The sequence below is a fragment of the Pantherophis guttatus genome, chromosome 2 (genome assembly GCF_059756535.1).
Source record: "Pantherophis guttatus breed Tessera chromosome 2, ASM5975653v1, whole genome shotgun sequence".
Classification (NCBI taxonomy): Eukaryota; Metazoa; Chordata; class Lepidosauria; order Squamata; family Colubridae; genus Pantherophis; species Pantherophis guttatus.
The window spans coordinates 82,609,255-82,635,802 of NC_142064.1; the positions used below are offsets into that span (position 1 = coordinate 82,609,255).

Sequence of the window (26,548 nt, forward strand, 5' to 3'; positions counted from 1 at the left end):
TATAGTATAGTATAGTATAGTATAGTATAGTATAGTATTAGTATGAAAGAAGATGTCTAATAGTCATCATTAACAGTTTTTATTTATAAATAAATAGCAGTCCTTTGTGAATTATTAGCTCAGGTGAGTCAAACAAAAGGTGAATTATTAGCTCAGAAGAGGTAAATGAAAGGACTAGACAAACCCAGACAGCACACTGTGAACACTGCTAGGGCTCACACGTTAAACTGATTTATGATCTATTTATTTATTTGTAGCACAACTGGTTGAATAAATCATGATGACATAGTTCACACAACATTAAATCATAATCACTGTGCTCCCAAACTGCTAAATTAAAATCAAACCGCATTATTACTTGGCATTATGTATTCATTCCTCAAACTCTCCCACTACAACTCTTGCTGCTTCAGAGTTTGTGACAGGTGGCCAGGAATGTCCCGGCAGATGGAAGAATTCATATTATATTAAGTAATAAACTTGAACTATTATTCTAATGCTAGGGAAGGAACCGAGATTTTATTCAATAGTAATTCTATCCTAACGTTGACAATAATCTAGAAAATAAAATAATGATGTCGCCATTTGTAAAAGGAAAAAAAAGTGGAGAGAGTTATTTTGCAGCCCATGTCTTACCTTTACTTTCAGGGAAGACAGAAATACAATATATATAATTGGTGTGGCCATAATAAACTTGAAGACATTCACCAGATGTATGCCATCTTCGAATGCTGGCATCGTTTGCACAGGAAAGAAATTCTGTTTCACTTAAAATAGCTAGGCCTCTTACACAGTCTTCATGTCCTTTGAGGGGAAAAAAAGATTTGATAGATTAGAAATCCATTTCTTTAATAACTTGTTCAAAAGTATATATTCTCCCTATAAAAGAGCCATGCCCCTGTGTTCAGCTCTACAAAGAAGGTGTGACTCTTTTAAACGACAGTAAGCAAGCTTTGTAATCCGGTTTACAGTAATTGCCATCAGTGCTCTTGCTTTCCTGATCATTTAGTGAGATCAGTCTTTTAAATACAGACAATATCCATAATATATGGTATATAAAATCAATATTGCTATTCTACCTGAGTTTTCTCTGAGACTAGAAGCTAAGTTGGCACATAAGCTGCAGTTAAATGGAGAACCATATACTGATGTATTATGTATACTACATGCATCTATGATGCAACTTAATACATGGAAAAGCATTTTTACTGATACAAAAATTACAGCAGTCCTTTCAACATGGGCATTTACGGTATATATTTTTTCCATATATTAATATAGATTGGAGTCTCTTCATATTCAAAATACCCAGCTAAAGCCACACTGGCTCATGAAAATATCAACAACATTGGACTATTTCTAAAACTTAAAGAAGACTTGCATTAAGTTGTAAATAGCAATACTGTACAACTTTTTATTATAAATGAACACAGAGGAAGAAGTTTTCTTGCTTCTTTCTTTTGGCAAGAAAAACTAGTTTAAAAGTTGACCAATAACTCATATTAAGAATCAATGCTGAAAATCAGATGTAAACTTCTATTATTGTATGGTGATTCTTATGACTCCCTCCTCAGAATAATTCACAATTTTTGATATTTTGATAGATTCCAAGTATTAAGCATAGTCAAGAAGAACATATGCTTCTTAACACACAGCATTAAGTTCAATCCATCCCTGCAGCTTTCTATCCAAAATGTGGCAGTAACAGAATAACAGAACATGCCCAAACAATAATTGGCATCTCCAACAGAAAGTCAATAGTCCTTAACCATTATCAATCATAGAGTAGAGTAGAGTAGAGTAGAGTAGAGTAGAGTAGAATAGAATAGAATAGAATAGAATAGAATAGAATAGAATAGAATAGAATAGAATTGAATTGAATAGAATAGAATAGAATAACAGAGTTGGAAGGGACCTTGGAGGTCTTCTACACCACTTCAGACAAAGGGTTATCCAACATCTTCTTAAAAACTTCCAGTGTTGGAGCATTCACAACTTCTGAAAGCAAGTTGTTCCACTGATTAATTGTTCTGTCAGGAAATTTCTCCTTAGTTCTAAGTTGCTTCTCTCCTTGATTAGTTTCCACCCATTGCTTCTTGTCCTACCCTCATGTGCTTTGGAGAATAGCTTGACTACCTTGTGGCAGCCCCTGAGATATTGGAACACTGCTATCATGTTTCCCCTAAGTCCTTCTTTTCATTAAACTAGACATACCCAATTCCTGCAACCATTCTTCATATGTTTTAGCCTCCAGTCCCCTTATCTTTGTTGTTCTTCTCTGCACTCTTTCTAGAGTCTCAACATCTTGTTTACATCGTGGTGTCCAAAACTGGATGCAGTATTCCAAGTGTGGCCTTACCAAGGCATTATAAAATGGTATTAACACTTCACGTGATCTTGATTCTATCCCTCTGTTTATGCAGCCTAAAACTGTATTGGCTTTTTTGGCAGCTGCTGCACACTACTGGCTCATATTTAAATGGTTGTCCACTAGGACTCCAAGATCCCTCTCACAGTTACTACTACTGAGCAAGGTACCACATATCCTGTACCTGTGCATTTGAGTTCTCATAGAATTTTTTTTTTTAAAGAACTTTGCATGGTAATCTAAGATAGTAGAAAACTATTTTCATGTTATTTAAAATAACTTGTTAACTAGTCTACCAGGGTAGGTCAAACTCAATATTTGACAGGTTGCAATAACTAATTATTATCATCAACTTCTTCCAGCTTCCTATAAAAGGCATTACTGCCTTAGGGAGATTTTTTGCCGGCCACTAGGGAGCTTCTAAAGCAGCAACAACAGCTTGAACCAAACAGACTAAATAACAAGTGATCAAGGTGAATAAACCACCAAGAAGTATTCTTGGTGATTTTTTTAAAAAAATGGAAAAGTTTTAAAAATATTTTTTTTCAGCATTCCTTGTCGGAACCCTGATTACATTGATAGGGATATTGATTAAGCTACATAAGAGGCAAATCAGAATTTTAAACTACAAAAACTGAATGCAAACTAACTCACAATAGAGCGGTTAAAAGACCTTCTATGCATCACTGCAAGGAAGTATTTTAAATTTATCTTTTAAATTTTATGTCATATACCACTCCTCATATGTTAATTGTGATGCTTCGGACATCAATAACAACAACAACAACAACAAACCCTGCAAGGAAAAACAATAGTTCTTCTTTTCCTCCTGCGGTCATATAAAAATGTGAGAATTAATAGCTTTCGCCAGCAATCTAATGCAAAATACAGAAAGGAACAGTCATCTTCCCCTAATAAGCCTGCCCAAAAACACAGGATATAAAATAAGCTCAGAAACAACTGGTGTGTCCCATTGATTGAAGCTCTATACAAGGTAGTCCTTTATTTACAACCACAATTGGGACCAGAATTTCTGTTGTTAAGCAAGGCGGTTGTTAAGTGAGTTGTGTCTGATTTTATGATCTTTTTTTTTTTGCCATGGTTCTTAAGCAAATCGCTGTAGTTGTTATGTGAATCACGTGCTCATTAAGTGAATCCTGCTATCCCCATTGACTTTGCTTGTTAGAAGCCGGTTGAGAAAGTTGCAAATGGCAGCCACCTGACCCCGGGACACTGCAACTGTCCTAAACAGATGCTGGTTCCTAAGCACCCGAATTTTAATCATGTGGTTGTGGGGATGCTGCAACAATCGTTAAGTGGGAGGACTGGTTGTAAATCCCTTTTTCTTTCAGCACTGTTGTAACTTTAATCGGTCACTAAATAAACACTTGTAAATCAAGGACTACTTGTATTCGAGCCAAATATCTGGTTTAACTGGTCAAGTAACTTTCATTTCTTCTTATCCCTATTAACTTTCCCTAAGATTATTCAGATACCTTACCAGAAAATCCTACCACCTGGTACCTTGGAAGCATGCTTTTTCCGTGGTTGCCCCTACTTTATGGAACAGCAATTGTCCTGCAATTTGGCAGCCCATTCTGTTAGCCTTTTGGAAGACCATCCAGACCTGTCTTTTTACTCAGGCGATGGGATGGGATGGGAAGAATAAACTAAGGATAATTGAATTTTGCTGTGAGGCATCCTAAGGGGGTGATTAAACTGCAGATGAGGTGAAGAATCCAGCTCTGAATCCAAGTCCTGAAGAAGCTTCTTGGGTGAAAAGCGAAACGTCTTCAAAGAAAAACCAGAAAGTCCAGTTGCCTCTTGAAAAAGCACCTTTGGGGCAACCATGACCTGGATGACTAAGAATCTCCATAGACATTAAGGTGCAGAGTTTTGGGTTTTTTAAAATCATTTTACTGCTTTATGATTTATAGTCACTAGTTTTATTGCTGCTATGAACCAACCAGAGTTGATTGGTAACATAAACAACCGTATCAATTTTTTAAATAAATTGCTTTCTCCACCATGCATTTACTTTCATTTCTTTCTGTTAGAAACATCCTGTATGATACCAACTGCCTCCCCACCCAATATGGAAAGACAGCTTAAATTGATCAATTTTAGAAAGGAAGGTGTTAACTTTTAATATCTGAGACTTTTCCATAATGGAGCATCATTCATAGGAAACTTTGCTGATAGAATAATTAGCTAATAGAATAAATTTGCCTGTTGCTGGGATGTCAGGCCCAGACCCTTTACAAAACAGAGACTTCAGAGATGAATAATTGTCATTCTAGTGGCAAAGTCAAACACGGAATATCCTTCCACAATAGTAGAAAGGGCTAGAAATCTTTAGATTTCTTTAGACGTCTTTAGATTTTAACCAAAGCTGTTTATTCATTTTCAATAAAACTCCAAACTTTTTTAAAAATAATTTTTCCCAAATGTGCATACAGACTTCAGCTAAATACAATTTAATTTTACCATAGCTCACAATATTTAAGATAAGCTAGTTATCCCAAGGAAAAACATTTTTCTAGTGCCAGTCACCTATTTTAACATTTTCCTATTCTCTGTTCTAACAGTGTATTAACAAACAATACATGAATTGCAAATAAGCTTATTCGGGCAGTAGGCTAACTACATTCAATGGAAATATTATCCTCATATGAAAGGACTCAGAAGTGAATTCTTGGGTTAAACTCACTTATATGAGAAGATACTTTGTTAAACTCTGAACTTTGTTAGACTTTTTTTCTGTAAATGTAACTCAGTGCTATCAATTCACTCATCAATCAAATAGACCCAATTATTTTCTTGCGCCTTATTCATTAAATGTAAAAAGCTTTTTTGATAACCCAATCAAGATTGTTTACAGTGCCTGTACTGTAAAAATCAAACATTGATATGACCAGTAGACCAAAGTCTCAACTGAAATACAGTATTTCTCAAGAATAAACAAAAGCTGAACCAGACTAGCAAAATAAAATATTCTGATGCTTGTATTTATTAACAAAATAAGATTTTTTTTCCTTTCTGTATCTCAACATTCAGGGTAGGGAAGAGTATCCATTTTTGCATACAAAAAGAAGTTTCTCACAATTTTGTATTTAGAAACTGTACAGGCGATTACCTACCAGTAAATGTTCTCTCGCATCTACCTGCCTTCCACAGTTTAATAGTTTTATCAGCTGAACCAGTCAACATCAAACCTTGTTCAGGTAGTATCTTCACAGCCCAGACTGCTGCAGTGTGGCCCTATAAAAAAAGGATATTTTCTCTGCCAGAGCCCATCTGTGTTTTCTGAAGCGTGCACATACACACACACATTATCTGTTGGTTCACTAATGGCAGCTTCCATACCTGTAACATCATCATGCATTTATCATTTAACCAGACTTTAGCTGTAGTGTCCCATGAGCCACTAAGAAGGGTGCCAAATTTTCCAGAGGAGAGGCTGCAAACTAGAAAAGAAAACAAAATCAGCATTGTCGAACTTAGAAATAGTGTTGATATGCTAGCAATCAGGAACAGCTTAGATGCAGCTTTTCAGATAACTACTGCAATCCTAAAGATACATTGGAACAAAATCCCATATTCTGATTTTCGTAATTATTTCATTTATGAAGTAGCAATAAAAATTATGCTAAACCATCATGGAAACTACAGCCAAATTAAATACGTAAACAAGCAACATCCTTTCCATACAGCTATTAACACTCTGTGTTAGTTTCCCCTGGCCTCAATATTTGTTATCACTCTTTCTCTCATTCCTACAAATTACTGAATTCAAACTGCCTTTTCCCCTTCCTTAAACATGTTGCTCTGGATTTTTCTAAGTAGAAATGTAAATGTAAAGATGCACTACATAGTGATGGAACTTATGGTCATAGGCAAAATGAAGTATCAATATAACATTGTTAGCTTAGCCATTCCCTAAGTATTTGCCCTATTTACAAGGCTAAACTGACAAATGTAAAATCCTTTATAAAACTATAGATATTAATATAAAATTTTGTATAAAGTACAAATTAATATTGACTTGTATAAATATTTAGCTTTGTTCAACTCAGAGCATCATAAAATGTGACTGGCACATTCATAATAATTCCCTGCCAAATGAATTATTAATTCAGAATAAGACAAAGCAACGTAAGTTTAAATATTTCTAACAAAACATGTTTATCTGTATATAACAGCTGCTAAAACAACTTATGCCCTTTTACTGGAAATCACATATAAATTGCTTAATTGTATGGTTAAAACAGACTTTTCTTACCAGTATCTTTATGACCTTTAAGGATATACAGTGGTGTAGGCTTGTCCAAAGTGAAGATACAAATATTGCTGTCATTACCACCAGTAGCAATTAATCCACGGGGGTAAAGGTCACTTGGAGGGATGACACACACACAAGAAACGAAATTGGAATGGCCGCTCAAGCAGTGCATTTCATGAAATCCTCTGTTTGGACTAAAAATAAATACCAAATTTACAACCAAAATCAGATCAACAAATCAAATAAAACTTCTAGGTATTAATATACTGAAGAGATTAGAGAAACCTTTTGAGACAGAAAATTAAAATACAGTATACTTTATTAAGGTGTCATAGTTCCTATTTTCTTCGCAATCCAAGAATACAATTTTCTTTGTAAATCCTAACGCTTTTGGAATACATTTGAAATGGAAACAATCTAAAACACAGGTGTAAAACGCGTGGCGTCATGTTGTTGTCACGTGACATTTCACAACGTTTTTCCCCTTTACGGAGCTGGGATAGGCGTGGCCTGCGCGTGATGCATCCGGCCTGCAGGCCGCCAGTTTGACACCCGATTATAAACAGATGAACATCGGATTTAATTTGTTGTTTTTTTAAATGAGCTACGGAATCCCCCAGGATTTTCAATTGAGTTCCAGCTAGAGGTATAAATAAAGGTAGTCCTTGACTTACAACCACAATTAAGCCCAAGATTTCCTCTACTAAGCAAGACAGTTAAGTGAGTTTTACTAACTTTCTTGCCATAGTTAAGTGTATCACTACAATTATTAAGTTAGTAACATGGTTATTAAGTGAATCTGACTTCATTTACTTTGTCAGAAGGTCCTAAAGGTGTTTACATCACCCAGGGACACTGCAACTGTCATAAATACACGCCAGTTGCCAAGTGTCTGAATTTTGATCACGTGATCATGGGGATGTTGCAATGATCATAAGTGTGAAAAACAGTCATGTCACTTTTTTTATAACTTCGAACAGTCACTAAATGAATGGCTGTAAGTCAAGGACTAACTGTACAACAGGTTTGATTTGTAATTGTTCAATATATTTGTTTAAGCTGAAAGCATTATCCCATTCACTGGAAGGCAAAGACAAAAAAATGCACCAGACCAAGGAGATGTGAAGAAAAAGGATACATGTACTTTATTGCAAATAATTCAGTTATAATTCAATATATTGCAAATAATTCTGTGATTAACGTCTTGAAGAACTTATTTTTCAGGGGAACTATTATGACACAAACCACAAGGACCTAATTTAAACTTTATAAGCTGAAACATCTTCCTTTTCTTCTTCTCACTTCCTTAGTCAGCATGTTTTTCATTTCTCCAATGGCACAATGGTTTCTATTTCTCCAATGAATACATCAAATAACTTCTACTCAGGTTTTTCATATGTATATCTAGTCAAATGTAAATGAATTACATTTACAGTATTATTCTGAAAACCACTATTCTTTAAAAAAAAAAACCAGATTCAAAGTTTATAGAAGTTAGGTAACAACAGCAATAATATATTTAAGCAAATAGTTTGGGAAAATATTTGAGAAGCAAACCTGAGAATAATTTCTAATAATGAATTTATACTGACGGTGCATGTAACACAAGCACTGTATTTTTGTTGTAGGTTTGTAAGAAATCCTGAGACTGTCATTATAAATTTCAGAAAACTGGGCTTTTATATTACAACATATAAAAGTTCTGTCTTCCACTACAAAAGCCAGATCTGGTGCTGCTTCTGGTTGAAATCAAACATCGGTCAATTTCTTTTGGTGCGTTCATAAGGCGACTGAAAACATTGGTTTCTATTTCCATAAAGGCATCGATGATGCATATTTGCTGGGACTATCTAGATATGCACACGGATGAGCATCTAGACAACTTTTTTTTTTTTGCTTTTTTTTTTTTTAAACACTACGGCCCCTTTACGAAGACAAGTAAAGCACTATCCGTCCTGGTTTCTGGACCTCAAATTCTCAGAAGCACCTACCAATTATTACGCTGGCTACGTCTGATGAGAGCTGTAGTTCAAACTATCTGGGACCATCAACCTCTGATATAGTAAAAAAAACAGGAAAAAAGTAGTAATTTGGACAGATTTTCAGCCAAGACCCTCGCATATTGTCCTAACCGTTGAGGTCCCCAAACTTGGCAGCTTTAAGACTTGTGGACTTCAACTCCCAGTCCACAAGTTTTAAAGCTGCCAAGTTTGAGGACCTCTATTCTAACTTGGCCAATTGTTCCAACTCCCTTCCGATTTCTCTCCCAATGGATCGAATCACGGCTGTGCCATTTCAGAAGATGGTAGGGGGGGGGGGGGAAGCCCATCAGATCTCACACTGCACGCTGGCAAGGCAAAGAGCGCCCCCAACCCCTATAGGACGCCTTTATCCCCACCCCACCCCCACCCCGGCACTTTCTTGGGCTTTCCCTTTCTCAGTTACTACCGTACTAACCTGTTCGGAGCCCAGACACGCGCCGTCCGGTCTCGGGATACGGACACGAACGACCCTGTCGGGAAGAGGCAGCAACTGAGGCCCCGGACGTCCAGCTCGTGCCCAACCAGGGAGCAGCGGAGCCGGTAAACACCTACCGGGGTGGCCATCCCGCCCGCACTCAGGTATTATATACACTGACACAGCACCAGCAGCGGCACCACCGGCAGCCGTCACCACACCCGCTTCCCTTCCTCTTCCCACCCACTTTCTGCTTCCCTCCCCCCCTCCCCGTACAACGTCACCGCCAAGCGCCGGAAAACAACGACGAACCACAGTTCTCTGCGGCGAGAAACAGGCGAGGACTACATATCCCAAGGTGCCTTAGAAATCAATAAGGACGGAAGGAGATCTACCTAGAACTAGGGAGTGGGGGGAGTGAGGGCCCCTAGTTTTCTTATTAACGGGGCGGGGTGGGGGCGGTCTTGTGTTTAACATTCGTTGTATATCCCAAAGGTGCTTTTTCCAAAGGCAACTGGACTTTCTTGTTGTTGTTTTTTCCTTTGAAGACTTTCCGCTTCTTATCCGAGGAGCTTCTTCAGCTGTGACAGGATGGTGGGGAATGGAAGGATTTCTATTCCTTGCAGACAGCTGGTCATTTGCATCCTTTTTAGAGGGTCCTTGAAGCACTTATCTGTGTCCTCAGGGCCACCTGAGTAGTGTTCCTGATTCCTGTAATCTGCATTTCCCCCACACTCTGGAAATCCATTCCTATTCCCACACCATTCAAAGAGTGTTCATCTCAAATTGTATAGCTAAAAGTTTAAAATATTTTTTTCAGGAGGCAACTGGACTTTCTTGTTTTTTCTTTGAAGCTCCCTTCCTGGAAGGATTTATGGATTTATTAATGGATTTATTAAATCCTCCCATTCCCCCACCCTTCAATCAGAACTAAACAAACTTCTTGGATGAGAAATGTCTTCAAAGAAAAAACACGAAAGTCCAGTTGCCTCCTAAAAATGCACCTTTGGGACAACCATGACCTGGATGCCTGAGAATCTCTACAGACATTCCTTGTATATAAGTCAATAAGCACTACCATAACAAACCCAATGTAGGATTTAGGCAACGGGGAAAGGTAGTGCGTGCTGGTGGTTTGGTGGAAGCAGGTGACGGCAAACCACTTCTGAAATCTTGCTGGAAAAACTATAGAGACTTTATTCAGGCGGTCGCCAGGAGTCCACAACTGACTTGAAGTCATACGCACCTCCCAATTGTTTTGCAATGAATGGATCTTAACTTCCTTTCACTAGATTTAGGTTTGCTACAACTTTCTTGTGTGATGTATCATCTTTTTAACATGAGTAGTGAGTTTATTTTCAGAGCACTAGCTCTGACAATATAACAACAGCAGCATCATTAGGGTACCAGACTGTGCTATATAAATAAACAGGCCGTCATTAAAAAGTGGAATTGTGTATATGAAGAAACGGACACATTTCTACTCATATGAAAAGTGATAATTACATGAGCAGGAAGATACTAGTCCTGTGAATATTTATGTTATCCAATATGTAATATTGTTATAAATAATAATATATAATAAATAGCAATAGCATTTTGACTTATATACCGCTTCATGGTGCTTTACAGCCTTCTCTAAGTGGTTTACATGTAACAATGTAACATAACATAACCACATAATATAATATATGTGTAATATATAATAATATAGTAGTATATAATATAATAGTATAGTATAGTATAGTGTAATACAACATGTGTTTATTACTTTATTAGATTTATGTGCTCCCCATCTCACTTAGAGGCGACTCTAGTTAAAATATAATGTTATACTATATAGTGTATAGTATAGTATATTTTAACTAGAGTCCCCTCAGTGAGATGGGGAGCACATAAATCTAATAAAGTAATAAACATGTATTATGGGGTGGGGGGGGGATGGAATCTCGCGATAAAATACGTGAAGGAACGCGTGTTGTCTAAGTTCCGGAATGATGAAAGGAAAACGGCGCTTTAACTGATCTGCCTCCCGTTGCTATGATACGGGCGCCACGCGCTTGAAGGAGTTCGCAGGCAGCAACCGCTGCCTTGGCGTTTCGCGCGTGCTGAGTGTCAGGTAAGAAGCCGAAAGTCGAAGCGCGGAGCAAAAGGGGCGTCTTTAGATTCGTCTGCCTGACTCTCTTCGGGGAGGGTGGGAGTAATCGGACGGTCACCGACGCCCCCGGCTGCCCCACCGCAAGTCCGCATCAGCATCGCCCCGGTTTCCGCTCTGACTTTTCTTCGGCGTAGACCGGTGTGTAATGGAATCAGATGGGAAAGCCTTGAGGTGACGTGAAGTCCCATCACCATAAATCAGGTCATTTGTCTGGATAGTTATTCGACAAACCACTAGAGGCTTACAAAGTGCCAATTGTAAATTACAGATGGCAAAGCAGATTGATTGCAGACCTTAAGCCAAAATAAGCTCTGCCAGTGTTTCTTAAACTTTTCTCTCACTTTAAAAAGCAATGGAAAACTCCCAAAGAGCTTTGTTTGTATAGGATATATTCATCAATACAGGTAGCCTTTGACTTACAAAGTTCATTTAGTGACCGTTAGAAGTTACAACAGCTCTGAGAAAAGCTATGTTATGACCATTTTTCACACTTACAACCGTTTCAGCATCCCAATGGTCACGTGATCAAAATTCAGACATTTGGCAACAGACTCATATTTATGACGGTTGCAGTGTTCCAAGGTCATGTGATCACAATTTGTGACATTCTGACAAGCAGTGTCAATGTGGAAGCCAGATTCACTTACCAACCGTGTTACTATCTTAACAACTGCAGCCATTCAGCTAACAACTGTGGCAAGAAAGGTTGCAAAATGGGGCAAAATTCACTTAACAATTGTCTCACTTAGCAACCGAAATGTTGGACTCAGTTGTGGACATGAGTTGAGGACTACCTGTATTTACTATTGAAAATTAAAATCAATGGATTCGCTACCACTGCCCCTTCTCACAAGTGTTTGATGGGATTTTAATATTGTATTATTTTTGTCCATAAGGTGGCAAATAATTTTGATTTCATGGACCTTTGGAAGGGATCCTCAGACCACACTTTCATAAACCTGAAACTATGGCGTTTTCTGCAATAGCATACAAATTATCCAGTATGGAAGCTGGCATGAATGTCTGCAAGCTTAAATAACTTGTGACCAAATTTCTAACCTCTCTTTTGCCGTGGCAATGAAGCAGAATAATTCTCTACCAAATGAGAAGCTCAGTAATAAACACCTTTAGTGTCAGCTACTGGCAGTAGAAGACTTACAGGTTTTCTGTCAGTTATCTGATCATTCTGTTGGATTGAGGAACTCTCACCAAAGGAGTTATTTTCTGCCACGCTTCTACCCCGTCTTCTCTTGCCACACTTGAGAGGGAGCAGATTTTATTTTTCTTTATTGCAAGCATTGCTGACAGGAAGGGATAAGGGGGGAAATGGCTCTTTAGCTGGACACCCCCCCCCCCAATCTATTCCCCCACAGACCAAAACTGCCTTTACATAGTGGATAAATTTCTGCAGTGCTTAATCCACTGGGATGCTTTCTGACATGTGCTCAGTGAGTTTACAGAAAGCTACATGTTGTCAAAAAGTATATAGCAGACCCACGGGTTAGGTGTTGGTCTGTCACAGGTCTAGGTAGATAGCTGAGGTTAACAGAAGGGAAGGGAAGTTCCCCTCACACATTTCTCTTCCTCAACGGTTATCTGGTCCCATGGATGTATTTTTCTATGGGATAGGAGAATTGGAAGTTAAAGAGCCACTTCCCACTGCACCCCATCCCAGTAGATACATACTTGTCTTGCCATCCCTTCAAGTTTGGAAATCTGTGACCAGCCACAGCAGAATTAATAAGAGAAGCAGGAGAGCCCTGATTCTCCTACTGTCAAGACCAAATGCTATGAAATCATTTCATTTGTTCCCCTTGAAGATGTAAACAAGGTGCTTAGATAAGCTTGGGCTACCACTTGTCTGTTGACCCTGCTCTCTCTTGGTTGGTTCTGACTGGGACAAATCTATTAATGTTCTTAAATGTTATTCTGGTTGTCCCATAGATGCTTTTCGAAAGGGAACTGGACTTTCTTTGTTTTTTCCTTGAAGACATTTCTCATCCAAGAAATTTCTTTAGTTCTGATTGAAGGGTGGGGGAATGGAAGGATTTAATAAATCCATTAATAAATCCTTCCAGGAAGGAAGATATAATGTCAAATTCCCCTCCTGAAAATTAGCAAACAGCACAGAAATAATGCAAATCATTATCACTATGGTAAACTTAAGTGCCAGGTATACTGAATTATACAATATGGAAAATAACCACTTATTCATTAACTTATAATTTAAAAAATGTTCACTCAATATACTCCTTCTTTAATAAACCATGTTTTGTCATTTTGACAGCCCCCATGATTTATAATTATCACTATACAAGTACCCAAATATCAGCATTAATGTGCATCATTTTATCATTCCGTGCCATTTTTAATTTATTTTTAACTTTGTCCCTTTCAGTAATTGCTCTCAATGCAATTGAGATAAACTATTTCTTTTCCTAAAGATTGTTCTTTATTGCATATACACAAGATTTGTGATTCTTATTTAAAATATGGAGAGCATGTTATTATTTTCTTAAAAAATAATTGGCTTATTAGACAAATCAGAGTTATCTATTCATTAAGGAGGATTCTGGATAAAATGCAATTGTCTTTTTCTAGAAAGAAATTTGAAGAAAAGACTAGAAATGGCGAGTAATCATAAACCTCCTACAGCACGTCCTTCTTCACGAATAGGCCTGAGTGCCAGGCCACCTTCATCCTCATTACGACCTCCATCCGCAGCATTACTTGGTGGAGGGGTAAGTTAATATATTGAAAAACCAAGGAATCAGAGTTCCCCCTTTCCAATTTAGATATATAGTAGTCACTGATATGTTTTGCTAGGCAAATGATATTAAGGCAGTTCTACATATTTATTTGTGTCAAGGAGATTACTACCCTCTCTGTGTGCCAGTATTATGGGAATCTTCCATGCCTGGATAGAGCTTGGATGAGATAACAGCTTTACTTCTCTGGTGTCATACCTTTCTTTGGCTACCACGATCCCCTTTTTAATTCCAGCTAGCATAGTACTCTATACTGTATACATAAAGGTCTAAAATAGTACCTTGAGAATTGTAAGGAATAAGTATGTTTTTTGTCTTTGGTTGGGTGTTTATGTGAATCCTGCCAATATTTGTGAATCATGATCTACAAATTATGGTATATTCAGTAACCATAGTTTAACAAACAAATGGTTTAGTTTAATGGGTTAACACACTATCTTGAAGAGGTTCTAAAAGAAATCATTTTAATCATATGAACAGTAGGATCTTAGATTCTTTTCAATTCATTACTTGTTTATGCATATCATATCACTAGCTATTTCACACAGTGTAAAAGCTAATATACATCTTTGCATTTACACAATCTCTACCTGCCTATAACTGCTCTTTCTTTAAATAATCTGTTTTATATAACATTAAAAGCTATGCACTTTTTTAAAATTTCAGTGCCTTAGCCTGTTTATTCATAGGTTACCAATTGGAACAAACTGACCATCCTGTTCTTTGGGAGTGCTATTTTAATTATGTTTTCCTATTTATTTTGATTTCTGTATCAGATGCCCCCAGGTACATCCAGGCCCGGTACACGTGGTGGATCCATAGGAACTGGTGTGGTTTTGTCCTCTCAGATTAAAGTTGCAGACCGTCCAGTGACACAGCAAGGACTGAGTGGAATGAAAACAGGAATGAAAGGTATTTTGAGATATGAAAGTACAAGAACATTAACCTCGTTTATCTTTTTATTTCCATTCAAAGGTTAAAACCATTACAAGGTAAATTTAGCAACCTTCCTAGTTACTTCAGAGGAGAAGTCTGCTAGGTCCAGAAGGCAGTGGATCAGAATGCTACCCATTCCTCTAGAAGTGTCCTCCCCCTTTTTTATTGGCTCCTTCCCTCTTGGGAGGCTAGACTGTTTGTAATTACTTCTTAGTCACAAGATTAGGTTCTTTCACTATTATGAATATTTATACATTCATGTTCCAGAGGATGGAATAGAACATTTTGCCGCTGCCAGATCACTGCCACTGGCTCACCGCCATTGGCTTGCCCTGGCCGGCTCACCACCATGGGTCACCATGGCTTGTTCTAGACAGCTCGCCCCAAACAACGTGTTGCAGGACAACTCACTCTACAAGGACAAGGAGGCAGAGGGGTTGCTGGCCCCAGCCAGACCCGCAATGAGACCCCAGCACTCCAGTACAGTTATCTCACCTGTGGTTAGTTGTCCCGCAGGGTGAGTTGTCCCACAGCGAATCACTCGGGGCAAGCTAGTCACGGTGAGCTGGCTGGGATGAGCCAGCAGTTACAGGCTGGCAGCTGCAGGCCAGTGGTGGATACGCAGGGGCAGTGTACAGTGTATTTAGTTGACCATAACAAAGACTAAAATAGTGTAGATTTTAATATAGACTAAGCAATATCTTCAATGCTAGATTGAGTCTGGATTCTGTTATCCAGAACAGAAATATATCCAGGGCCTATACCATGTTTATCCCAAAATAAGCCCCAGTGTTTATTTTGGAGCCCCAAAAAATATAAGACCGGATCTTATTTTTGGGGAAACACAGTAGTTTTCTAATTTTATAGATAATATATTATCATTAATATTTTAGGGGGGAAATGCTACATTTTTATCATTAGTAAATAAATATTTTCTCTATATAATAATTTTGTTGTTTTGCAAGAATCATTTTGCTATTTTTAATCAAATCTTTTTGTCATATCAGAATAATATTTTTTTCCTTAGGTCCACAGAGACAAATTATGGATAAATCCTATTACCTTGGAGTGCTTAGGTATGTGAAAGAATTTATCACTAGTTAGATGAGATGGGGTTGGTTCAAATGTTGTATAGAAGTCCATATTTGAAAGAATTGCAGTATCAAGCGGGACATTCTTAATATCTTAATGAGGAGGATGTAGGGTTACAGTACTCTCTCAATATATGAAAATATATTCATTTTCTCATGAAATGAAAGAGGTTCTTGCCATCCTAATAGCAGCTATACTTTATTTGCTTCTTTTCTGTACTATATGATTTGCCTTCCATTTGCTTAAAGCTAGTTCTTTAGCTCATTTTAAATTGCCATCACTTTCTTACTACATAAATAGTGAGGTGGCTATACTCCATACCTGATCTCCTTGCATATTTTTGAGGCTAAAGCAGATTTCCTTCAAGGCATCTTTGTATTTCTTTTCCATGGTTATGTATGCTTATGGTTGGCCATAAATTTTGATCGAATATAATGAGTTTAATGTGTATGCAACTTGTGAACATTTGCTTTTCCACAAATCCAAATTATAGATAACTATATTTGGCTCAGATAATACAGTAAGCCTAAGAGAATAAAATAAGCAAAGGTAATATTATGGTATTATTAGCAAGCTTTTTTGGATTTGCATATCACATATTTACATGAAACTCCCAAACTTTGGATTGTCATAAAGTAAGATTGTAGCTAAACTGGATCTATTTAACCATAGTTGTGAAAACGATATTGTTTTCCAAACTATGATTAAATAGATCCAGCTTAGCAACAATCATATTGAGTAGATTCACAGATAGATTAGAAGTGAAGAAGCCTTGATAGTACAGTGGTTACGCACCCTGTTATTAACACAGCTGCCTGCAATTTACTGCTGGTTCGAATCTTTCCAAGGCTCAAGGTTGACTCAGCCTTCCATCCTTTCTAAGGTAGGTGAAATGAGGACCCAGTTTGTGGGGGCAATAAGCTGACTTTGTATAAATATACAAAAGTATGAAGGCTATTGCTTAACGCATTGTAAGCCGCCCTGAGTCTCCAGAGAAGGGCGGCATATAAATCAAATTAAAAAAAAAAAACCCTACAGTTTACCTTCCTAGTATGTATGAATTTGACTCATATTTCTTCTTTCTGTCCATATGCTCTTGGTAGCAGAGTCAGTCTAATTAAACACGCTTAGCTATGTTTAATTTAAGGATTTTCATTCTACCATTGTAATGGAAGAATTGATAACTATAAAAACATTTTTTAATAAAGACATCTATACAAAACTGTAATAGTTCTTACCCTAGGAAAAACTAGCTGACCCTAAAATAATACAATATTGTCAAATTGGTCAGTGATAAACATATCCTCTTGTATATTAAATTCATATTTCAGAACACTCACGTGGAAATTTTAAAAGGCCCTATTAAAAATCCTAACTATTTTAAAATTAAAATCAAGATTGCAGGTCCCTGAACAAATCCAATTTAGTGCACATTCTATTTAGTCCTTTATTGTCAAAATGAAAAAGATGTAGTACATTTGGTTCTCTCAAGTACCACTTCAACTTAAATTATATGAAATTTCAGGAATACCAAAGATTTAAGTATACATGTTAATATGATCACCTATTTCTTTTCTTATAGAGGCAAAATAAACGAGCTTACCGCAGAAATCAATAAGCTTCAGAAAGAAGTTGATATGTATAACCAGGAGAATTCTGTCTATCTGTCCTATGAAAAAAGGTAAACTGCACATCAAAATCTATAAATACACTTGTTCTTAGTGGATTCATATTTATGAGTAACTTTTGGATTGGAAGTGTAGAACGGAACTTGTTTTAAATTCCATTCATTGCTAGACTTTGTAATAATCTTGTGTTTTCTTGTGCTCTTAGAGCAGAATCTTTAGCTAGTGAAATCAAAGAATTTCAAGGACAGTTGGCAGACTACAATATGGTATGTTATTGTTTCATAGGTAATTTTTAAAATTTAGATTGAATTATTTAGAGTCAATTTTGAATTGCATTTGTAAATACCTTTCCAACTATTGTTTCTCTAATCTAGTTCAAACCAATGCATATTTAACAGTAACTATTCAAAGCAATAATGCCTTTGATTTTGTTCCTATATGAGATTACATAAAGGCTTAATTAACTTTTCTTTGTTGATTTAGTTGGTAGATAAACTTAACACAAATACTGATATGGAGGAAGTAATGAGTGACTATAATCTGGTAAGCATAAAACTGATGTTTCATTTCAGTATTGGTATTATTTATTGCACATATGATGATGTTACCAATTATTTTGTCTTTTTTAATAGTTAAAAGCTCAAAATGACCGTGAAGCTCAGAGCATAGACATTATTTTTACAGAAAGACAGAGGTAAGTACCTAAATGCATTTTTAAAAAAATGTAGAATGGAATTTTCATATGCGTTCCATTTTGCCCAATGTATATTTTCAATTATTTGAAGAAGTCTTTCACAATTTGCATATTTACCACACTAAAAAACAATCGTAGTCACAAGAATTGGCATAAATATTGTGAAGCAGCTCTTATTAAGTGCGGAGTAATTCAGAGCAGTCAGTGGCCTCTGAAGGTACAGTAGAAGAGAGCAGATTGACAAAAGCAGTGCTCCACAATCACAACCACATTCCCATGTACACAAATTTTTATTTATATTTCCTATTTCTTAACTCAGAGATTAATTATGTAAATAAATGCAAATAACAGACATCATAAAACAAATGTCATAAATTACTGCAGAAATTTAATTCATTGCATTAGAAATCCATCATATCAATAGCTGCTAAATCAAAATTGTAATGTTTTTCTTAATAAGTTTAGATCACATGAAATTGATCAATGACAAACAACACAGACTGTATGTATGTATTTTTGTCCTATATATAGGACAATGAAGGGCACAATTCTGTGCTAATAACAGTTTCAGTCTATAATATATATGATAAACATTTATGGATCAATATATTTGTCTTCAATAAATCCATCATCTTCTGGAACATATGGACGGAATTGTTCAAAAACAACTATAGACTCTTCTTCATTAGTCTCTGATGTATGTGAGGGCATGCATAATTGAGGTGTGAACGTTTCTTCAAACAGCTCAGATTCTTCTTTTTCTTGGAGACGTCTGTGATTGTAGCTTTTTAAATAACGGTACCACGTTGGAAACTTGATAGCAGCAATAATCAGTGCTGTAGTGCTAAGAATAACTGCTAGGACACCCATCAAAAAAGTCCAGCTTTTGCCAATGCGCCGAATACCTGCAGGTTGGAATAAAACATTTATAATGTGTAGTTATCTTCCATATCTGTCTTTTCTACACAAACTTTCTGAGAACTTGCTTGATTTCCAGAGGCCATTTATTAATGTCTATTGATCTGATTAAACAAACTGTCCTCTTCCTTAGGAGAAATATGGGCTTTAGGTTATCTGCCTATTGAATTATTTAAAAAAGATATGATAAATGCTGTAGATGTTTAAAATAATTTTAAGTGACTATTATATTGTAATTGTTATTTATTAAACTTGTATGATACTTTTAAATATCACATATGGAATTTCAACTGAATTAATAATAGATCGATGAATAATCTTGACTTTCTACATTGATCTCTGGTACCTGCCTAACTCATGGTCTAATTTATTCAAGACTAATGGCTCATCTAGTTTGCCCTTTGATATGAATATAGTGCCAATCGTACAACTTCAACTGGAATCTATTTGACTTTCATGAGAGGAAATTGTTGCCATATCAGATAGCCAGAGCCAAACTTTTATGCTCAAACGGACATATAACAAATAACTGGAATGTTGAACTATCTGGATTATCTGATTAACTGTAGTTTGCCAATATGCATGTAAAGATACTCAGTACATCTTGCAATTCAGCATGTTCAGTTATGTTCTGCTAGGAAAAAGATAGTTTCGGTTAAGTGGTGGCCATAAAATTATTTCAATATATTTCCTGGTTTAAAATTTAAAGCATGACTGAAATAACTAAGTTGGGAAGAGGGAAGGTTGAGAGTAAAACAGCCTTTTATGAAAACACTATGTAGTTGCCATCCCAGATACACCAGAGAAAAAGGCAGCTACCAGTCTTTTACAAGAACAAGAAAAAAATAAAATAAAAAATAAAACAGAATTGAACCCGGCATGAATGCATCTGCCCATCGATCTGAATTTTAGTTTGTAGAAGTTGCTCTTTGTCTCAGTTAGGTGGCTTGGAGCTTCATTTATTCAAGTGGACTACTAGATTTTTATGAATGTGCCAAGTTTCAGATAGAATATTGCAGGCATTTGAGGGCAACTTTGACAAAGGCTATTTTTAAATGGAAAGCAATATGTTGTAAAGGTTTTAATTTGTATGAATGCAGAACAGTCAGTGGAATATTTAAATAAATCTAAGTTTCCTCAATGAATATTGGTAAGTACTCAAGACTGTGCACATTCTTTTTTTCTCTCCAGTTAGCAGACCTACAGATATTGTTTATGTTTAAAAATATTCAGTGCTTCAAAATCAAAATGAATTATATTATTTTTGACATTTTTTTCTGAAACAATATACCCCAATATACACTTAATTGTTTATTTAAACTGAAATGTACCTGAATATGCTGGTCCATTTGTATAATTATATGTAATGCCATAGGTAGTATTCATAGAAGTAAAAGATGAGACAGGTGTTCCAGATATTCCCATTTGTTTACAGTTTAATGTATTTGTGTCCTTGATAGGATATTCTTTCAAAGTAACTGGAATAGGGCACATAGTATTGTTCTCATTTTCTGTAAATATATTCAGTATCAGCATTAAAATGTTTGGCTTGCACTCTTGTACAAAGATAAACTTTTTATATTAAAAATATTGTTTAGTTTATAAATTTAAAAAATGGATGAGGTAGCACAATATGATTGACAGAATGAAGCAAAATAAATAGTATGTAACATAATAAACCAAAATTAATTTATATTCATTTTAATGTAACAGAAAAGAAAACCAGCAGAACAAACAAACAAAACCATTGGTTTTTAGGACAGTTAACCAGCTAAACATATTGACAGAAAATATTTAGCATTCACAGAAAGCAAACTTCATTTGAGAACTTCAAGAAATGCTGTCCAGGTTTACTGATCTTAGTCATTAATAACTGGTTTGCATAGAATTTCGTAATGAAATGTCACTTTCTTAGCGCCAAGTTTAGTAAATAGCTAATTCAAAGATATATTCCATCATTGTCAGCCTCAGTAATGGAATAATTCATTAGATAGTCATCTGGAAGATGTTACTGTAGAAAATAAATTCTAGTAATGTACAGTATATCCCAAAAACTGGACATCCAAGGAAAACAATTTCTGAGTAAAAATGTATGAATATGCTGTTTTAACTGTATCATTATAAAACTGAATGACATATATTATTTTGTTAGTTATCTGTTTAAATTTCGTTAATTGCTTTCCTAGAAGGATATTCTTTAGAACCCAAAGTGACTCACTTATAAGCAGATACCTAAATGTAGGATTATCAGATCTGTGTTGGAAAACTCTGAACAACTACAAGATTACAGCAGTTGAAGTTCTCTGTATGCTATCATCTAGTGGTCCCCCTGATTTTTTTTCAGCTCAAATCTGGTAGACAGCCTTATTTGAAGTATGCAGTTATTTTACTGAAATACATTATTCTGAATACTTTTCTGGTTCGCTGTGCAAATCTTTTTTTCTAACCCACTTGGCTAAACAGATAACTTTTGAAATTGCTATTTTGAATATTTTAAAATATGAGGACTATATTTAGTTTCATATGGGGATGTTAACAAGTGTATTAAACTATACCTAAATGCTTCATATTGATTGGAATGAGCCCAAACCAGGTCCTGCAGTATTAGACAAAGAACCTTGCCAATATTTAGTTTCAAGGATACTAGCATGGTGCATAAATTAGTTCATGATAAAAATAAAAAAAAACTCAGTTATATAAGCTAATTTCACAATCCTGTTTGGAAATCACATTAATGTTGTATATAAGCCAAGTCTCTTAGGCTGTTCTAATATACAGTTTTCTTTTACAGTTTTTGGCTCCCAAATTAGAAATTTCAGAAAGCAATTCTGAAATTACTTTTAGAAATGGAAAAATAATCAAGACTAAATATATATTGACCTACCCGTTATCACAGTAGAGCTATTCAGCCAATGTTGTAAACTAAGAAGGTCACATGAACAAGTCCACACATTTCCATCTAATTTAATACATATTGACTTAAATTTTACCTCAACATCAAAATCTTTTAGAAAATTGTTTTGTAAATTTAGGACTTTTAACTTGTTTAGCTCTGCAAATACATCAGAATTTAATGTTGTTATTTTGTTATTTTGTAGATTCAGAATCTGCAATTCATTCAGACCAGCAAATGCTGCTTTTTCAACTGTTTTGATATAATTATTACTGACATCAAGAATTTTTAACTGTGAAAGTTTTCCAAAGCTGTAATTAGAAACAACAACAATAGAGTTGTTGTTCAAATACAGTTCTGAGAGATTATTGTACTGGCAAAGTATTACTGTGTCATTCTTGTCTAAAGTAATATGGTTACAACTAAGATATAACACAGAAATGTCTTTGTTTAGGTTAGAAGGAACAGAAGAATGGATTTTTGCCACTTCCTGACAGTTTACCTGTTAAATAGAGAGAAAAAACAGTTACGGAAATATCATAACAAATTACAAAAATCTTTTACAAATCTTTATAATATTTGTTGTTTAAAAAGTAACTGACAACTCAAACAGAAATTCACATAGTTTAGATAATAAAATAAAGAACCATGTGACAACAAAATCCCATAAGATTAGAAAAGGAGCAACAGAGAACAGCAAAATAAGCACTATCTAAACCAGAAACAAAGCAATGACATCTATATGCTGCTTCTAGTTAGGAATATTTTCATTCCAAGTATACTGTCTTGTATACAGTATATACAAGAAAGAAGTTGATCATGAATGTTGATTCCAGATACTTTAACATGTCCTTACTCCCAGTCTTTAGAAATCTTTCTGTAATGGAGTAGGAAGCATAACGCATGTGACATTTCCATATAACCTAGACCGAAAATTATCTTTTGGCATAAGGAGCTGTTTCATTCTAAAAATCTCTAGAGCTGCCAAAGGATGCAAGGGACACCATGTGTTGACATATGCATCATACCGACATGCTAATGTGACCATTTTAAATTATTAATTATTTGCATCAGATATCATGATGCAACTATTGCAAATTACATAAACTACAGGAATGCTTCTTCGCTTTTTGGGCTCATTTGACCTTGCGAAGGTCAAATGTGGTATATAATAGCATCTTCTGTAATAAATATATCATGACCCAGATCTGTTTATGATGTCATTGTGATTTGTAATGGATACTATATATGCAGCACAATAAGATACTTGAAGGAATTGAATCTGAATATTACAGTGCTATATTGAATCTCTAATCTCATACAGAATAAATATTCTCTAACAGGGTTTTAATCTTAACATCCTGAAGAAGCATTCCTTATTTTTGGTATGGATTGTGTGATATGCTCTGGGCATATATATGTTCATGAGTGGTGGAATGACTGATAGTATTAATAGAAATATGTTATCATTGTATTTTATAAATATCACAAATTTATACATGTTCTAAAACATATTTTTTAAAAAAACTGCATGGCATCATGAAAAAATGCTTTATTGGATCTAAATCTCATTCTCATCTGATTATAAATTGGGAGCTAACAGCTTCTTTAACAAGTGGCTAAAATTGATAACTTACAGTTTGAGAAGTATCACTGCATTCAGTATTGACAGGATAAAGAAAGAGAACTGCAACCAGTATTAGGAGCCAAGCAAGCTTCATGTTCAAAATCTGTTAATTTTTGATATAATTCAAATAATAACAAGAACTGAAGATTTAACATAGGAAACTAAGGAGCTATTATTTGTACTTTGGGTCATGATTTGTGGCCATAACATGTATGAAAGTCAATTGCAGAGTAAAATAAATGAATAGAATTCTTGGAGTTGAACTGAAACATTGAAATTGAAGTAATATTGTTTTCATCCCTAAATCATCCATTCAACCATCTGATGACCTATGTATGGAAGAAACTTTTATTCTGACTTTATAAAAGATAGATTACTGTGCATGATGTAGGCAAAAACACACATGTACCCAGATACCTACACAAAGAGATGCACACAGTAATCTTTCATACTCCCATATTCCCAAATTCTGCTTTTTGTTTGGAATAATGATACATGGAAACTTTTGCTAAGGTGTTTGACAAATCAACTCCATGCAGAATGCATATGTAGGAGGCAGAATCCTGGCCTTTATGTCTCAATAATGTAGAACTTTCTAAGTCATCTCCCCAATTTCAGAGTGTTGTTTCTTATAGAAAATGTGACTAAGTAGGAGAAAGCCTGTAAAATGTGTTCCCTCCATGTTTCAAAGTAGATACGATTTTCTCTCTAAAGCCTCTCTAGCTGGCAAACCAAACAGCAATTATTTTTTTTAAGAATTCAAAGGTTACATGCCAAGTCCGCTTGCTAAAGTACAAGCTCTTCACTTCATAAAAATGTATTGCTTCAGCTAATTAATATTTTTATAGATTTTTATAAAGTACAAAAATAACAAATATTCTCTAAATGCAACTTCAATAATTTAAAAGCATTGCTCCTTGCTCCCAACTGAGCTCTAAAATGGTTCCACTTTAAAGGGCAGCACAAGGCAGAGTGTCATCTCTCTTTGTCGTAATGCAATTTATGTGACCATTCTTTATAAAGAAAACTGCATAAATCTCTCAAGGATTGATAAAAAATACAGTTAATAAGATGTTTATTTTATATAGTGCAGTAGCCTGAGAAACAAAACCAAGGTTGTGGTAAAGTTTCGGGGTGAAAGCATCTCTCAATCTTATCTTCAGCCATATTTTTTTTTAAAAAAAAAATCAAGTATATCTCAAGGTTTCCTATTTATTGCCAAGGCAATCTTTGTTACGTTTTAGGTGGTTTAAAAACAAAGTACAGCTTCAAGGTAACAGTATAGAGTTAAATACGATGTCTCACAAAACATAAATCAGTATCTTTTCTGAATTTCATACAAAATCAGAACCAGACTGTATATATATATATTCTACTCTCTTGGATTATGAAGCAAACTTTGGTATCACACAATTGCACCATAATTTATTTGTATATATCATACCTTCTTAATTTTTCTCCGGAATATCATACTGGCATACCGGTATTTTCCTGTGATTGAAAAAGACAAGAGGAAAGTTGCAATGTTTCTGCACTTGGCTGCAACCTTTGTACCCAATTAGCAGGGAGGAAGTTTAAAATAAAGTGCAGGACACCTTTAGCAAAAGATTGACTATTTGTGTTCATCTATGAGTTAGAGGCTTGCAACCAATCAAGAAGACTTTTGAATATGATATGTGCAGTTTTGTGACATTAAATTGCAAGGTGAGGGCGGAGTAATCTAGAGTTTGCAATAAAACACGTTTGTATTGGATACAAAGAGCTAAGGCTAGAAAGGTAGACTTCATTTTTTAATGGGGATGGTGATTGCCACTAGCAGTAAAAAAAAATCATTCCTGGCAGACAGCATAGCCTGTCTATAAATTTTGTTTTTAAAAGGAAGCAGGCATAAACTTGATTTTAGATCAAAGGTCAGGAAAAAAGAGCTAACAAATACTAGCTGAGCTTCATAATAAGGGTCTGAACAATGTGAGAAAGTGCTGTTTCTATCATACTTTCTTTAATAGTCAGGTTCTCTTCCTAATCCACCTCAGCAGTTTCAGTGTTTTAGTTAGTATAAGCAAGTTGTGGCCTTCATGACCCTTTTTTTGTGGTCTCGAGAATCCTCCAAATACATTGTTTAATTTTAATTTCCTGCCATTTTTTGGCAAAATATGAAATATTAGCTAAAAATAGGCATAATATTGTTTAAATTATTTTTTTTAAGAACAGCTTGAAACCAAAAAATCCCCGTAATTGACAATGGCATTTCTATATGTTCTTTAGTAAACTGTATGAATATATCCATGAAATCACTAGAAGTCACAGAAAACTTTACTTTTTGTTGTTATTGCTTTGTTTTTGCTTTCACTCTCTTTAGTGAGAATGGAATGGAATGGAATGGAGTGGAGTGGAGTAGAGTAGAGTAGAGTAGAGTAGAGTAGAGTAGAGTAGAGTAGAGTAGAGTAGAGTAGAGTAGAATAGAATAGAATAGAATAGAATAGAATAGAATAGAATAGAATAGAATAGAATTTTTATTAGCCAAGTGTGATTGGACACACAAGGAATTTGTCTTGGTGCATATGCTCTCAGTGTACATAAAAGAAAAGATACGTTCATCAAGAATCATAAGGTACAACACTTAATGATAGTCACGGGGGGACAAATGAACAAGCAACAAAATTACAGTCATACAGTCATAAGTGGAAGGAAATGGGTGGTGGGAACGATGAGAAGATTAATAGTAGT

General features: G+C 35.4%; 3 protein-coding genes across 9 annotated transcripts in view; 1 reads left to right on the forward strand and 2 right to left on the reverse strand.

The window, feature by feature from the left end:
* Positions 1–9,390, reverse strand: part of PLAA (phospholipase A2 activating protein) — a 30,204-nt gene extending 20,814 nt beyond the window's left edge. Inside the window, exons 1-5 of the mRNA XM_034410537.3 lie at positions 9,108–9,390; positions 6,651–6,844; positions 5,735–5,835; positions 5,509–5,629; positions 637–804 (exon numbers count right to left, since the gene is read on the reverse strand). Of these exons, the coding sequence (XP_034266428.2) occupies positions 637–804; positions 5,509–5,629; positions 5,735–5,835; positions 6,651–6,844; positions 9,108–9,256 (733 nt within the window). The 5' untranslated portion in view covers positions 9,257–9,390. The remainder of the gene's footprint in view (positions 1–636; positions 805–5,508; positions 5,630–5,734; positions 5,836–6,650; positions 6,845–9,107) is intronic.
* IFT74 (intraflagellar transport 74) overlaps positions 9,364–26,548 on the forward strand; it is a 49,336-nt gene continuing 32,151 nt past the window's right edge. The window contains exons 1-8 of one of the 7 annotated variants that reach the window (XM_060690431.2): positions 9,364–9,465; positions 13,867–14,006; positions 14,810–14,945; positions 15,997–16,045; positions 17,644–17,742; positions 17,895–17,955; positions 18,173–18,232; positions 18,322–18,383. In XM_060690431.2, the coding sequence (XP_060546414.1) occupies positions 13,893–14,006; positions 14,810–14,945; positions 15,997–16,045; positions 17,644–17,742; positions 17,895–17,955; positions 18,173–18,232; positions 18,322–18,383 (581 nt within the window). In that variant the 5' untranslated portion in view covers positions 9,364–9,465; positions 13,867–13,892. Of the gene's footprint in view, positions 9,466–10,952; positions 11,467–13,866; positions 14,007–14,809; positions 14,946–15,996; positions 16,046–17,643; positions 17,743–17,894; positions 17,956–18,172; positions 18,233–18,321; positions 18,384–26,548 lie in introns of those variants that run through there. The other 6 variants (XM_060690429.2, XM_060690426.2, XM_060690428.2 and 3 more) reach the window with 6 other exon arrangements.
* On the reverse strand, positions 18,894–25,372 carry LRRC19 (leucine rich repeat containing 19). Its single transcript, XM_034410545.2, has 5 exons — positions 25,266–25,372; positions 23,832–23,924; positions 22,186–22,696; positions 20,633–20,812; positions 18,894–19,288 (listed from the first exon to the last, which is right to left on the reverse strand). Exons 1-5 carry the CDS (start codon positions 25,290–25,292, stop codon positions 18,978–18,980), a joined length of 1,122 nt encoding a protein of 373 aa, XP_034266436.2. The 5' UTR covers positions 25,293–25,372; the 3' UTR covers positions 18,894–18,977.